General features: G+C 41.6%; 1 protein-coding gene across 1 annotated transcript; it reads left to right on the plus strand.

The window, feature by feature from the left end:
• Positions 1-1,145: 1,145 nt before the first annotated feature.
• dusp7 (dual specificity phosphatase 7) lies at positions 1,146-13,227 on the plus strand. The gene is made up of 3 exons (XM_064304561.1): positions 1,146-1,944; positions 3,810-4,238; positions 9,981-13,227. The coding sequence occupies exons 1-3, from the start codon at positions 1,542-1,544 to the stop codon at positions 10,286-10,288; spliced, it is 1,140 nt and encodes a 379-aa protein (XP_064160631.1). The 5' UTR covers positions 1,146-1,541; the 3' UTR covers positions 10,289-13,227.
• Positions 13,228-16,560: the final 3,333 nt, after the last annotated feature.

Here is a 16,560-nt window from a genome sequence, read left to right on the forward strand (position 1 = left end):
TAATTTATTTATTTATTTATTTATTTGAACTGGAGTGAATTACTTGATAGTATGTCATCTTAATGTAACCAGTTACCATAAAAATGTCATTTTTCATACAGGGTATCCTCCGGAAATCAACTTGGATTTGCCAGGCAAGATACTTTCTTGGGTGCTCAAAGTTTTAAGATCAATCTAAAACTAAAATACACGTGAGAGTTTTGTACACTTTTAAATACACTTATCCACTTTTCGCTCACTGTTGAGTTAAACCAAAACGAGATCATAAATAAAAATGTGCTGCTCCAGGATGGGTCTCAATATTCTGAAGCTCCTCTTTTAAAAACTCAAATTGTGAGCTAATTGATATCGTTGTTATACATTAATGGTCTCGTGAATAAGAAATTATCACTTTCAATGAAGATGCCTTGTTTTACACACTGAAGTCATGTTGATTGATGATGACGTACATTGTCACAGTTTCAAATATGTTCCATCCTGATCGGCCCAAATGAGTAGGCCTGCATTGTTCTAAATTAATATAACGAATGCATTCATATAATAAAAACCTTGTTTTACATTTACACGCGAATTAAGTACTTTCAACCTGAGGTGAGCCCCATTCACAGTCAGGACCTGTATGCCAGCAGAGGGCATGGCGCTAGGATCTCTCTCTCTTTTTTTATTTTTATTTTTTAACAAAACTGCACCGTAATAACGAGTGTTTCATAGTGCTGTTACTTTAAATGTATCTTTTTTACTGGCCTGGTTGACCATTTGAAGTTCACGTTTGAATTTGCTAATACGGTAAAACCAGAATAGACCAACAACAACCTAATCCAGTCAAGAACTGGTGGCAAACGCAATCGTACCCACCTGGATCTACCAAAACTGGACATCCACCTGAAAGCTATTTTAAATGCGTTTCTTTTTCCCTTGTAACTGTAATATGAAGACGAGAAGATTTTTTTAAGTAGTCATACAGGAGAAACCCTGATATGAGTCCAATTTTGAAACAACCATCGTGCTTTCATCACAGGAATACGAAGTCAAATTAGCAGAAACCAAGTTACCCAAGCTCAAAACTAACTCACTGTGTCTTTAAATCCTTCAGCTAAAACTCCTCCTTCTGCTGTGACACGGCTGTCTGCAAAACCCTTTTAATTCGGACTGTCACAGTGTGGTTGCAGGAAATGGCAAACTGGAGGGAGGCATAGTCAAATGGCTGGTGAACATGATGAAATGATGATATCTACTATAAATCCAAATTCCGTCATATGTATAATGCTTAACCTGGCGTGAAGATCCGCGCGAGCTGTTACATCTCATGGACCTCGACAGTGAAAACCGTACCTTCCAAGTTCGAGGGAGTGAACTAAAATATTCTTCATGGTTTTTGCAATACCTTCGAGTCGTGATCTGTCCGTGCAAACATATTGCCACTAACTGATTTTGGAGGAGAACCGCCACCACAGGGTGCGTGGTGTTTTACCTGGGAGCCGTTTTAGAGCGGTAATTTCCCTTAATTTTATTGCAAATAACAGCCTTAGCATATTTCCCTCATGAAAAATAATCTTTGGAGCGGTTCCCGGGACATGACCATGATGATGCCGAGCAAAAGTGTGGAATGGCTGCAAGACGAACTGGAATCCGGAGGGAGCTCGCTGCTTCTGTTGGATTGCCGATCGCACGAGCTCTTCGAATCATCTCACATAGAAACGGCCATCAATTTGGCAATACCGGGTCTGATGCTTCGAAGGCTCAAAAAGGGGAATTTGCCTATCCGATCTATTATTCCGAATAATGAGGATAAGGAGAAGTTTGTCAAACGGTGCAAGACGGACACTGTGGTTCTGTACGACGAGGCCACCTCGGACTGGCAAGAGAACGGCGCAGCGAGCTCGGTTCTTGGGCTCCTGCTGCAGAAGCTCCGGGATGACGGTTGTAAAGCTTATTACCTGGAGGGTAAGTGTAATGATATTTAGAATTTTGGCAACGATCACTTATGCACATGGTCCACTATTTAATTGAGCATGCAGTTATTTTGGAAGCGCTGACGTTAGCGATTCGATTAAATATATATATACGGCTAGCTAGATATAAGATCTTAGCTAGCCAACCACACACTTCGCTGCTGTGCTTCGCCGTACCCCAGCCTCTCTCTTCGACAAGGTAACTTATCGTTAACTACGTTTTGGGATTTATAACTTATATGGTTATTTATCAAGCAAGAATTAGCTGTATGGGTAACGATAGCGGCAGTGTTGATACAACTGATGAGTGTTGGCTAGACCCCATAACTTCGTTGTTCATGGCTCGTTTACTATCTTGTTAGAACTGAACTGCTGATGTTGCCCGTTCCCGCGTATTGGATGTAGCCTAATAAGTTAGCTGATGAAGCTCGTGTTCACTCCCTGCTAAGCGGGCTAATAACGCAGTCAGTCAAATTCGCAAGGTTGTTACACTGTTTTGTAATGTCAACCACATCTAGCTAGCTAATGCCCTTGGTTTTCAAGGGAGCTACGTGGTTCAATGTGCTGTGCGAATTACACTAATGTTAGCTAGCTCGTTTCATTGTATAGAATCGTGCACGCTGCTCAGGTAGCCTTGGTAAGCTTTGAAGACAAACTTATAACGTAGCTAATTATATCAAAGTTGCAAAGTTACCCAGGAAGCAAACAAATGGTCAGTGAACGGTATAAAACATGTTGGGATATTAAAGAAATATAACATGCGAATGATAAACTAACCATACAATCACGATTTTCTCAAGTCTGTTGGTCGTAAGATAACGTTACGGAGTATCAACTTGGATCGAGGATGTACCCCTAGTTAGCCATTCAATGCACTACAGTATATAGCTAACACTACTACCGCACACTGACATGCACAGCTAGTTAACTACAAACAGAAATCGTTAATTTCACTGTCAAAATTGCAGTTAACACAACTGAAAGGTCGTCATGTTGTCGTAGTAAATTCAGAGTTAACGAATTTTCACTTGGTCTTAACTGGGATCTAATTTCGAGGAACGTGTCTTTGGAATTCTTTCAAACTTTGTGAAAGAATGTCTGTGAGACAAAGATGTTTTCAATTAAATTTCCAAAATGGCTCCGCCATGTTGTCTTCCTTCAGGAAAATGCCATGCATTTCATGAATGGACAGGAAAACGGATGCGCACCTGTTCCTAACTAAAGTAAAAAAAAAAAAAAAAAAACGACACACGACAACATATTATATAACATTGATAAAATACCTTTTAATCATAATTTTTCGTAGACTAGTGATGGTTTTACGAGATTTTTGGTATTCTAAATATAGTGTTACAAAATGACTGCCATTCACAAAAAGTCCACCAGAAACGTTTAGTGCAGTGTTTGCTTGCGAACTTAGCTAGCGAATATTTGGTCGGAAGTACTGCGAACAATAAGAATTTAAAATTAAATATTATTAAAAATAATAATAATAATATTTGTTATGAGTTTCCAACTTTTAAGAACGAACTACCTTTGTATGTTCCAGTATAGTCACGTTTGCGTGAGTGTGTTGGCGATCCGGTACTATTTAAGTTACAGGATAAGGTTGTACAGAAGCAATAGCCTAAAGTACGAAGTGCAGTTTTGTTTGCCTACTGGCTATGTAGATGGCCCTGGTTAGCACTTATGTGCCCTTCTCAGTTCATTATCTTGTTTGTTTTTTTTAATGACCAATGATAAAATGAATGGATCTATTAATAAATAAAATAAATTTAAAAAACAGTTGATCGTGTTGTGTAAGTACTGATTTTGTGGTAACACGTTTGTTGCATTCATTGTATTAATTTATTACAGGGGGATTCAACAAGTTTCAGACGGAGTACTCTGAACACTGCGAGACCAACCTGGACAGTTCCTGCCCTAGCAGCTCTCCCCCAGCGTCTGTTCTGGGGCTGGGTGGGCTGAGAATCAGCTCCGATTGTTCCGACGGCGAGTCGGACCGGGAACCAGGCAGCGCCACAGAGTCAGAGGGCAGCCCATTGCCCAACAACCAGCCTGCCTTCCCTGTCCAGATCCTTCCTTACCTTTACCTTGGCTGTGCCAAAGATTCCACCAACCTTGACGTGCTGGGCAAGTACAACATTAAGTACATCCTGAACGTAACGCCCAACCTGCCCAACATGTTTGAGCACGATGGAGAATTCAAGTACAAACAGATTCCCATCTCCGATCACTGGAGCCAAAACCTCTCACAGTTTTTCCCCGAGGCCATATCTTTCATTGGTAAGTAGTCTTTTTTTACAGACACGCAAAAAGGCTTGTTTTAATTTAAAAACAGTAGAAGGAATAATTTTAATCGTTTATTGCTTCAGGGGGATAATGTTCCCCTCCAAGAACAGAGGTTTATTCATATTTCAAACCAAGAATTCTTACCTTATTGTGAGAAATATTACATTATCTTTTCATTCAACGTTAAAATGTATTCCTTACTTAGTACATGTGGATTTTCATTCTGTTATTGTTGCTCTGAAAAGTTATGGCCAGTCCCCAAACATCTCATTTGATGAATAGGACAGTGCTCATACCAAGGCTGACATTTGTATATGGAAGCCTTTTAATGTTTTCTACACCCAATATGCTTCTTGTTTGAAAGCTTAATTCATTGAACTGTGAGGTCAGCTATCTGTCCCTACACTTAAGGGATTAGGAGCGATGGGAAGTTGTGTTATAGATTTACTTAAAGTTGCCTGCAGGATACTTAACAGATTTGTGTCAGTGCACTGCTGTGCGCATTAATCTTCACTCTCTTTCCTGTTGGATATCTGATGATGACAACGACGATGTTGCTTTTTTTTTTTTTTTTTTTAAAGACTGCAAGAAGCACTAGTCTTTTCGTTTGTGGACGTGTTTTTCTATGTTACTCTGTTCTGCTAATAACTTGGTCTTGAATGGGTATTTCAGTGATGTTAAGCGTTTCCTTTTCTTTGTTTTAATGTAAGGTGAGGTGGTGCATGGCCATTAGACCTGTTACATGCAAACCAATGGGGATGTGAAAGTCATGAGGGGGCAGATAATCTGACGATTGATGGATAAACAAAGATGAGAAAACAAAAACAGTAATGGTTAGTCGTACAGATATAAATTTGTATGGATCATAAATATATAAGCCTATTTTTTATTTTGAGTACCTGTGAGCATTATTTTGAAAATACATTCCTGCATACATTCTGTTAAATGATTCCATGTTTTTACCAACTCTCTTTAAACAAAAGAAAGGTAGCAAAAATGGATAGCAACACCACAGTTCTCAGGAGACGTAACTGCATTTTTTCCATTTGACGGTCTTGTGTTTTGCTGACCAGTTAAGTATGGCCATTCACAAGTGTGTCCCCTAGCAGTCAAACAAGGACAAGACATCTATTGTAAAATGTGCCACTTTTTGTGAGGTGAAATGATGGCCATTTTTTCAAAGGTCTGAATGACCTGGCTTGCCCTTCTGCTACACTGTGTACACCTATAATTGGGTGCAGATGTCCTCATAATTTAGGTAATCTAACAATCATTTACAGTTTTTAAAAATTTTCTTTTCTTTCTTAAACATGACTGCCACTACTACTTGTGTTTATTTTTATTTTTAACCTTGCCTTGGGGAAGTTTAGCTTTTTTCCTTGTTGTTATGAATTGTGTAATTATTTTTTATGCTTTCTTCTAAATGAAAGTTAATAAGCATTCAGACCCCAGGCCTAAAGTCTCTGTCATATGAATTCTTTTTTAAAAGAAATGGAGCTTGACTTTCTGTGGCTTGTGGGCTAACAGTTTCTGCCTCTCTTTCTAAAACACATCCTGTACATGGCCACATCTGTCCCAATAAGTACATTTGTAAAAATTATGTAATATTGAGACATTTCTGTGTGGTAGACCAGGAATCTCAGTGGGCAGAACAAACTGTTTGTATGAATGATTTTTAAATGAACAAAAGGACCTCTGGCTCAACCAAATTACCTGGTTTCACTCAAGAATATGCATGCATTTGAACTGCAATCTAAATATAGTTGAGCTCACATACAGAGTGAATTGGGCTAGTTTTGGGACATTGGATGGCAGGTATGTCATCTGGTAAGTTAGTGGTTGACAGGCATACCTACACAGACTTTTGCATTTCTCTGGCACCAATATATAGCCTGTTTTGAACAGACCTTGCATAGTTTCACCCTGTATATTTGTATACATATTTTTCTGTGTTTACAGAATATTGCCAGTCTAGAGTTACAGTCCTAAGCACTGTAGTTGTTCCTGGTTGCTGGTTCGTTTCTGTAATGTAATGTACTGCACTTCAGTGCCATCTGAATACAAGTGATCTGCCCTCCCGTTTCTCTGGTTGTGCAGTTAGCAGATTTCTGTGTGAAGTGCACGGGAATGCGTGACTTCTGAGAATGTTCACTGCAATGTTTGTGTTTACAAAGTGTCACTGTTGGGTAGGAAAAGCAACAACTGAAAAGGTCAAGTGAGTAGGGGGAAACTATGGCTGCTGGAGCAACCCCCGGGCGCATTGGCTATGTAGGTGGGAGTGAGGAACTCTTAAAATGGAGAACACTGTGCCTTTTATTCAGATTTTCTATGGCATGAAGAAACTTTCCAGAAAAGCACATCTGTGGGACAGAACCAGAACACTGGGACTGCTACCTCTGATCCATACCTGTACTGCTGAGCATGAAGTTACATTATTTTTGGAGTAGCCTGACAGACGACTGAATCCGTAAACCTCTAGTGTGAGGATGGACGACAACTGCAAGGCTGCTTATCCAGCGTGGACAAAGCAGAGGGGCCTAGTTGGGGGACTGCCCACAGATCACCATGGAGTTTTCTGCAAAAGCCATCAAGTGCAGAGCTTGCATTCTGGATTGGGGGGGAGGGGGGTTGTGTTTTGCCATTCAAGATCTGCTCACTTTGAGAGCTTGCCTGCTTTTGGGAAATTTCTGGAACACGTTCTTTTAGAGCTTTCTCAGCCCAAGCACAATTTAGATTTAATTCTCTGTTTTAAAACTTTAGATTTAGAACTCTACTGACTGTCAGAACTTATGCTAGTTGTTTGTTGTTTAGGTGTTTGTTTATACGTTTGTGTGTACTTTCTCAAGTGATCGTTGTATTGTTGACAAGTGCTCATCCTAGAATCTCTATAGGTTATCTGTGGTATGTTGTAGCAGCCAGGCATTCTGATTGGTTATGAACGGATGAGTGGCCTGTGGTATCTGTCATGGGCCCAGTTTGCCTGTCCTCCCTCTGCTCTGCTTCAGTAGGGAAACGCGTTGAGCCACGCAACTACTTGGTGTTAATGGCAGGAAATTGAGGATTACCTTACCCACTCATGCAAAATCCCTGCCAAATGCTACCATTGTCAAATTGACAGCGAAACTGCTTTCGAGATGAATTTTGAGACAAGCGGAGGAAGAACGTAGGGCAGCTAGCTCTGTAAAAACATCCTGTCTGCAGCCCAGTGTTTTATTTTGCTTACTGTGTGTTTATCCCCTCCCTGTTCTGATGTCCTCTTAACGTCTCATGGCTGTTTTCCACCCTGTGTGCTGGTCAGTTAATGCTGAAATAGTGTATAGCGCACACACACACACACTTACACAACACACACACACTTACACACTGGTTCCAAATACATGGTTACGTGTACCCTGTTTTGTTTCTTTTTCCTGTTTTCACTTCCTCTTTAATGTCTTTAAAAATAGCCCAGAAGTAGATGCTTGTGAAGTTCTCGAAGGACTTACTAGCAGATATTCTCACCCTCAGTGATTTCTGGGTGTCACTCAACACATTGGTGAAGCTGTATTTAAAGTGAGGAATCGAAAGTATCACAGGACGTTTCGATGATCGCACCCGCTGCGTTGGGAAGCGAGGCAGAAGAAACCTGCCCTCACTGTGAGAAAGCAATCTGGTCCCAGGTGAAAGGTAAAAGCATCTCTGGCCTTGTGAAATCAGAAATGCGTTGGACCTGAAAAAGCGCGCGCCAGTGGGACTGTTGTGCCTCTGAGCAAAAACAAAAGAAGGTCAAACGGTCCTACGCTCGCCTCTCGCACACGTTTGGCCTCTGGAAGACCCAGTGAATGTGGCACTGTGTTCAGGGGTCTGGCAGCAGGGTCATATATGTCCCTCTGGAGGGACATAAGGGTCCTGTATGTGTGCCCCCGCCGTGTTTGCTGGCGGCCCCTCGTCTCGTAACGTTACTCCCAAGAAAACCCGCCATTGATGGTAAATGTCCTCGGCCGCTGTCGTGTTTTGAAAGTCGTAAACAACGGTCATAGATTTTTCTATGGTGTAACGCCTGAGGCGAACCGATGTGCTGCATGAGGGGCTTAAAAGAAGAGGGGGGTGGGTGGGCGGCCATTATCTGCCACATTAATCTCGCATGCTGTCATAATGCATACACAATGCGTACAGCACTCGTATTGATCCACAGTACTCTAGACTGTGCGTTTAGGAGGAGGGAGACTTGCTCTCTGGCTATTATAAACCACGGTGCTGCATTCGTAATTCATATTGCTTTATGAAGGCTTGGATCAAAAAATAATATGAAACACTTTGGCTTAACACTCTAGGCAGTGGTCAGATTACTGAAAAAGTTTAAAAAGAAACTTCTCAGGATAGCTGATTATCCTTGTGGGTTGCATAATTCCAGGAGATTCGGTTGTGTTAGCGTATTTAGTGTTACTGATGAAGAAAGTCAATGAAGAATCGCTCACAAAAAAAAAAAAACTTTCAGTTTTCATTACCAGTTGTGAGGTAAGCAGTGGTTAAGTGTTTTGTACTGTTGGTTGGAGTTCACTGACCCACCCTTGGAGTGCCTTGACCAGGTATTGTACATTTTCAGTACAATAATGTCAGACCTTTATTTTGGAATACTTGAACGAGGAAAATAAATGCAACCCCTCTCCCAAGCTGACAAACTCTCTGAGGCAGCTGACCTCAATCTTTAAAGATGCAGCTGGAGTCTGAATGTGTTACTGTCATACATCGGGGGGTGGGAGAGAAAAGAAAAGTGGAGTGAAGCACTTAGTTTTGGGTAGCGTTAATGGCGATATGGCACACAACGGCATACCATAAAACCAGCTACGCCATTTGTGAATAATGCATAGCATCTACTCCATGTTCTGGAGCAGTAGTTGCAAAGGAATGTGCACGGAGTATTGATTTGTTTTTTTCCTCAATTTTTCTCCATGTAAAAATTTTAATGTTTTTTTTTTTTTTTTTTTAAATGCAGAAATACCCTTTCAGTGTAATTCTGATAAAATGTCTTTAGACCTTGGGATAACCCGTGAAACCAGTATTTCTTCTCCTGCGTAAAGAATTGTATCGGTTGGTTTGTGATGTGATATGTTGAACTGCAGCAGTATTCCTGAAGTTGTTTACCTAGAGTGCCGCAGAAACCTTTTACCATATAGACGGGCTCAACACAATAGCCTATTAGATAACCGATTAAACGGAAAAAAACATCTGCAGGGATGTATATTGCAGTACAGAGCAGTGTGTTTCAGGTTTTACAAGAAAACTGTATCATTGCACTGGGTGTAACCCACTTATTGGTGGCTTCCAGCCCACGCGTACTTCTAGGAAGCCCTGGAATGATCGCACTGCCAATGCACTTTGTGAACTTCTTCCTCACATCATGGATGTATTTGTACACCCATTTTGAATACAAATGACGAAGATCTTTGTACTGCTTGTACACTTCAGTTACTGAGAAACCTAGCGACTTGCTTGATTTGGTTTTATATGTATTTATTTTATAACTTATTATTATTCAGTTATTTTATTACTTATTCACCTGTTTTATTTAGTTGGTTTGTCTGTTCATTTATTTACCTACTCTCTCCTACTATCCACACCACAGTTGTTACGTAATGGCTGTGAGCTTTGAGATGTTAACAGAGCACAGGATCATGACTGAATGCTGGCCTGCTTTGCCCTTGATTGATGTGTCCCCCCCCCCCCCCCCCTTCTCTCTCTCTCCCCCACCCCCAGAGGAGGCTCGTTCCAAGAAGTGTGGGATCCTGGTGCACTGCCTGGCAGGGATCAGCCGCTCTGTGACGGTGACGGTGGCCTACCTGATGCAGAAGCTCAACCTGTCCCTCAACGATGCCTACGACTTCGTCAAGCGCAAGAAGTCCAACATCTCGCCCAACTTCAACTTCATGGGCCAGCTCCTGGACTTTGAGAGGACTCTAGGGCTGAACAGCCCCTGCGACAACCGCTCGCCCAACGACCAGCTCTTCTTCACCACACCGACCAATCACAACGTTTTCCAGCTGGACACGCTAGAGTCCACATGAAGACAGTGAGCTGGGTCTGGAAGGGGGCGGCCCGGGCCGGCCTCTGAATGTTTTATCTCTACATCTCCTGAGGCATTTCAGCCCTGTCAGCCAGGGCGAGTGCACAGCGGGAGGCACAGCGGAGAAGGCTTCTGGGAGAAGGCTGCTTGGACAGGTTTTACTTGGCGGGCTGACTATGGGTACCCCATCGCTACTTCAGCGACTGAGAAGTGGCTTCTCTTGCCTTTGGAACAGACTGTTCTTTTTTTGTCAGTTTTTTTTCCTTTTTTTTTTTTTTTTGGAAACAGCAAGTAATAGACTGGAAAATGCAACAAAGAGCTTCATACAAAGAGAGGAAGAAGGAACTGCAGCGCTTAACTTATTGTTGTCTGTTTGGGTGACGCCCTCGACCTCCTGACCAGAAAGGTGCCAATATAGTATCCGCCAGGGACTTTATTTCTGAAGGTGGTCTTGCTCTACTGAATGTAGAGTGTGATTATGAAGCGAAGAAAGAAACACAAGAGCAACTACACACACATTCATATATATGTGTGCATATATATATATATATATATATATATATATATATATATACTGTATATATATATATACTGTATATATGTGTGTATGTGCGTGTGTGTGTATGTATGCACGTGTGTGTGTGTGTGTGTGTGTGTGTGTATATATATATATATATACACCTATATATGAGTTGTGCGTATATGTCTGTGTGTGTGTGTGTGTGTGTACATATGTATATCTATCTTATATATTTACATGTGTATATTTGTATATATACATATAATTATATGTGTATATGTATGTACGCACACAAACTACACTTTTTTTCCAAAACCGAAACAGTACTATAATGGCTGAATGGAATTTTAGATTGTAACTAAAGAAAACCAACCAACGACAGTAATAACAACAACAACAACAACAACAAAAAAAAGAACTTTGTGATATTCTGATTGTTTTTGTAAATTTTTTTTTTTCTTTTTTTTTTTTTCTTTCCTACGTTTGTAATGACCTAATGCGGTTTGCACAGTGGCGAAGCCTTTCACATCTTGGCACTTAAAACTGGTACTCCACACAGATAAAGAGACATTGAGAGGTCCTGGCGGGATGGCCAGTCCAATGCGGCGACGGGCCCCTGCAGCTGCAGTCGGGGAACGAGCAGGGCTGGCCGGGGAGAAACGCACGCACTTAAAAGCTCATTGTTCCTTAACTGTGTACAAAAGACGGACCTTTTCTCCCCTCAGAGCTGCAAGCCCCGCTTCCTTAAACGAAAGTGTTTTATTCTGGGTCTCCTCTCCCCACCCACAGGCCTTGGTGATGTTATGATGATTATTATAGGATATATGATAAATTACTATCATTATTAGTATTGTTTCTGTATTTGAGCAGGCTATGCTCTCTTATAGAAATGGGAAGTGGTTGTGGGTGGGGTTTTGGGGAGGGAGGTGGGCGGTTGTTGTAAATTTTTTCACCAGTTGGAAATGAAATGATGAAAATAGTTTCTTTAACTACTGTTGCTGCAGCCTGTTGTTCCGAGTGGGAGAGCGGGCGGGGCTGGGCGGGGCAGCACACAGTGTGTAGAGAGGGGGTTTCTGGGAACAGAACCGTCAAAAGAGGAAAAGCTTGGAAACGGCACTGGTAGGGTGGGGGAGGGTTGCTTTAAGCTGGCCTTATATAACCTTTTTAAGCATTTCTAATGCTGACTGTTCAATACTATATTTGTATTTCACTTAAGAAATAAATCATTGTTTTAAAAAGTGTTTGTTTAAAAAGAAACTAGTTGAAAAAAGCAAAACACAGTAATAAGACACCCACAAATGTCTTTTTAACGGGTCTAATGCGGTTGTTTTTTTATTCTCTGCAATACAACAGACACCTTTTGCAGTATTTTTTAGATAAAGACCTCTGGTTTTTTATTCCTCTACTTTTGTATGAAAATTCCAAGGAATATAGCTCAACTGCTTTGGAACTGAGGTACTTTTTAACCTGGGGTAAGGAAAGTACAGGGCTATCCATCACCTATTGAAGAACTGGGTAAAAACATTCATACCTAAGCTATGTTATATATTTAGAGAAACACTCAAACAGCATGTTTTTTTTCTATCATATGATTATTTGATTAAATAAAAGTTCCTTAAAGAACTTGATAACCTTACTAACATCTTTACTATATGGTATTCCTGTGGCCTTGAATATATATGTGTAGATATATATTTGAGCTAATATGCAATCTTCATCTTCGAGTGAAGTAACGGTATTTGGGATGACAATTTAATTTTTGAAATGACCCCCCTTCTTCTGAAGCGGAAACCCAGTTCCAGTGCGTAAAATCGTTGACTAGAGTTTGATCACTTGCACCCCAGGATTGACATTTATTTCAGTGCAGAGCTTTTTCTTTTTTATTTAAAAGAAAGTCTTTGATTTCCAGCTGCTTCTTGTGGAGGAATGTTTGTGTCTTTGTAACAATGAAAAGAGAAACCTAAATGTTTTTATTCTCTGTTTGTATATTGCCAGAACACGGGAACAGTCGTTTCTGTGACGTTTCTAGTAGCTACATCATGGTAAGAGAGAATGAGTTGGAGTAGAAGTGAATTAGCTGGTGTGAGAGAGCGAGAGAGAGAAGGAATGAGAAAAAGAAAATGAATGACAAAAATGTATTTCTTACCTCACTGAGGAATTTTTCAGGGATTTTTTGACAATGCATCTGCATCGTGTTACAGCTTCAAATACATGTCAAATCGCTGTTTTATATGTGCTGTATACATTTTTTTAAACATGCAATCTATATATGTGTATAAAACTGGGCTTGGTAACAGGGCAGTTCTACTTTCTGATTTATGAAGGATATAAAATTGACCCTATGTATTGTATAGTATATGGAAACCAACACAAGACATGTTTATACTACAAATAAATATTGAATTATTTTTTCTTTAAAAGCATTTGTACTTTGTGTATTGTGTTAAATGGTGGGAGGGGAATTGTACAGAAATCAGATTCCTGGTTTTCATTCAAGTACTTAAAAATATTTTCTTGCTTTACAGAGTATGTTCAGTCCCGTGTGGTTCTAGGGCCTCTGCTACCAACAGCTGATCAGCTGATCGGAGATCAGTGTGGTCATCCCCAGTGCTTGGCCCAAGCGCTTAATTTAGGTTTAGGGAGGGAGTACACTAACATCCATAGGGGAGCTCAGACCTTGTTCTTCTCTAACCCTGGTGCGCTGGGCAATCTTGGTCTTATTGGTTCCGTGTAAACCAAGCCTTTGTTCTCATTGGTCCAAGGTGCGATTCGGGATTTCCCTGTCAGCCTGTGGCTTGGCATGTAGAGCAGTGATCATATTGAAGTGCCTGGGTGGAGAGTGGGAGGGGGGCCTGGCCTCGTCCCAACCCCCAGCTTCCTCGCTGCCCCCCAGCCATTTTTGTGAGTCTGCCAGGTGGAAGAGGAGGTGGGTGACACCGGGCCCAGATTGGCCAGATGGAGGGTGACAGCAGTGAGTTATGGTATGGAAAACTCCGTTCACAGGGCAGAGCTGGAAACGCTGCAGGTGGAATGATAGTTCCGCCTGAATAATGTCAGCAGCGACGCAGTGCTCACATGGTTAACTTGAGGGGAAAAAACCCACAAAACCTGCGACCGCCCAGTGTGTTGGCATGGATGACGAGCAGCACCTGATCAAAGGGTGTGTTCACACTTGTTCCTGGATGAAACCAACAGTACAGGTTTACACGTGATTGCGTTTATCCCTGTGTAGCATTTCCTGTTGTACAAGCAAGCAGTTCCTGCCTTCAGGAAAGCATGTGGTCGTGAGAGTAGAACCGTGTAACCCTTCGCAGTATTAACAGTGAGTGTTCTCGGAAGGAAGATTTGCCCCATTGTTCCTGAGTAATCCCACGCAAAATTACTTTTTAAAAACCAGGTGAGGGCTTGTAGGGACAGAATTTAAACGTGTCTGGAGCAATGGAAGGTCCAGCTGTGCTGCCTATGATGTAAGATAAAATGAAAATTCTGCATCCAGGCTGTTTGATTTGGTAGAGTGATTTGTAACATGACACTGGCTGAGCTGCGCGATAAAACATGATGGGGTTATTAAGATCGAAAGTGAAAGGGCACTCTGGGTGCTTCCTGCTTCCTCACCAGGCAGGATATCTGTCTTGCTAGATAAACGCTCGGGAGCGGTTTGAGGGCTGTCCCTACCTGCTCGCCTCTTTACTTCCTGATAATTGAAGCCGTTTTGGCTGTGCGATGCTTCTGGAGTGATGCCTGTTCAAACCCATCATCTCTGTATGCTTGTGTTTTCAACATGCCCCCCCCCCCCCCCCCAACGCCTCCCCGAGTGTCGCCAGTGTGTTTCTCACTAACTCAGACATGTAGGCCAAATAGGTGAAGGTGCTGGCCTTCTGCTCAGTCTGCTTGTTAGAGTGAGTGCCTCATTAGTTCTATCTGGATACCCAGGGAGGCTGCAGTGACAGACGGTGACCAGTACGTCACCATGGCTCTGCCCTTCTGCCACAGACTGGGCAGGCCGGCTGCTTGTTGCTTCTTCGTTACACAGTGGTCATATTGTACATGCTTCCCATTCAGCGCTCTGTCATGTCACCATCGTCTGTGGAAAAAATGTGTTTTCTCACGAAAACTGCACTGGGGAGATGTTTAAAATTTACGAGAAATGTAGTGGCTATATGTATAAGACAAAAAGCAGAAATGGTATATGCAAAAAACGTTGGCCTTTTTTTATTGTATTTTCACTGGCCGCATTTGTGTTCTGCTTTGGAACAGTTTGTAGGACACGGGTTAACACTGCCTGTGTGGCTGCTCTCATTACATCATCTTCCACTGAAAGAGCCTCTCTTCTCTCCTCTCTCTCTACGTGCCTCCTTCCCTCTGTTGTATTGATTATTCAGCCCATTGATCAAATTGGGGGAAAAAATTGAGGATGAAAACTGTTTGCATTCCCTTGCGAGCATACTGAATCATCAGGACATGCATTTGTTTTAGAAGCAGCAATACTAATTGTTGTGGTTTGAGACTGTTGCACCCAGAGTGTCATGCTGGGTAGTACTATCGGACAAAAATCTTAACAGTGTTTCTCAGTCATGACATGGTAGGGCTTTTCTTGGGTTTTTAAAATTTTTATTTCAGGCTTAATTTATGTTTTTGACTAAGTCTAGTGTTTGTGTATGATGAAGGATCTTTTTACAGATGTCTTTGATGCCCTGCTAGCTTTACAATGGTTGGTATAGAGACATTTGGGAGTTAATGGTCTGAAGCAAGAAAATATACTTAAATTGACTCCAAAGCAGCTTGTAGAACAAAGGTATGCTTTAGGTTCTACATAGGTTGGCTGTACATGTTTATATTGTGTATTGATTATTCTTTAATAAATTAAGTATTTTCAGTCAGCCTAAGACAACTGTGCTCAAGGAAAGAGCTACTGGCACGGTATACAAACTGATACTTGTGTTAATAATTGTGAATATGCACTGTTAACATTTACCTGTTAAAATGTCCAGCCTCTGGAAACACAGCATCACTGTACTAGTGGACAATCTCTTTAAATTATTAGCAATGTAAATTAAAACCAATGTACCTCATTTTATGCATCTGTTCACTGAGGCACAGAAAGGCTAGGCTACTGTATACTTACTGTGGTGCTGCTAACTGTAAGTAGCCTGCTTGTCCCCACTGTGCCCCTGTCACCTTTAATTTATACCAGTGGAGCTGATAATCGACTGTACACATTTCACTCAACTTATTCTTTTTTTCTTCTTCTCAGCATTGTGAACCTGAGAGCTATAATGTGGTGTGATGACGACTGAGATGCATGATTCTGAGAGCGCACCGGAGTGGTAAGTGGGCAGATCCGTGGTCAGCGCTGGTTGTTAGCGAGGCGGCGATGTCAGCGCTAACGTGCTGCGACTCTGTAGCGGCTGCATGCTCTGCGCTCCACTCCCAGGGCTTGGTTTCCTGTGTCTCTGCGGTTGGTTTCAGATGCGCGGGGACATGTGACAGTGCCACATCCGATTGCTCAATCTACTACTGATCAACTTCCCTTCTGCGCACAACAGTCATCGCTGTAGAAGGCAGGCGAAACTCAGTAATGAGTGTTCAATCTCGATTCTAAATTTCCTCTGATGGGTTTTTAGGTCTCTCTTAAATGACATTTTGTGGGTTGACTGATCTTTTGTTTTGAACGATTGATGCAGGAAATCTGAAGGTGAATAATAATAAAAAAGGATATGAGATACAAAGTAATTGCTATCTGAATGTTTAAA

Source organism: Anguilla rostrata, chromosome 13 (assembly GCF_018555375.3).
Source record: "Anguilla rostrata isolate EN2019 chromosome 13, ASM1855537v3, whole genome shotgun sequence".
Lineage (NCBI taxonomy): Eukaryota > Metazoa > Chordata > Actinopteri > Anguilliformes > Anguillidae > Anguilla > Anguilla rostrata.

Bases quoted from the DNA above. Each gene is read 5' to 3' on its own strand.
- dusp7 (XM_064304561.1), top strand. From the start codon at position 1,542: ATGAAAAATAATCTTTGGAGCGGTTCCCGGGACATGACCATGATGATG. The intron at 1,945-3,809 runs GTAAGTGTAATG...AATTTATTACAG, and splicing joins TAAAGCTTATTACCTGGAGG to GGGGATTCAACAAGTTTCAG. The intron at 4,239-9,980 runs GTAAGTAGTCTT...CCCCACCCCCAG, and splicing joins CGAGGCCATATCTTTCATTG to AGGAGGCTCGTTCCAAGAAG.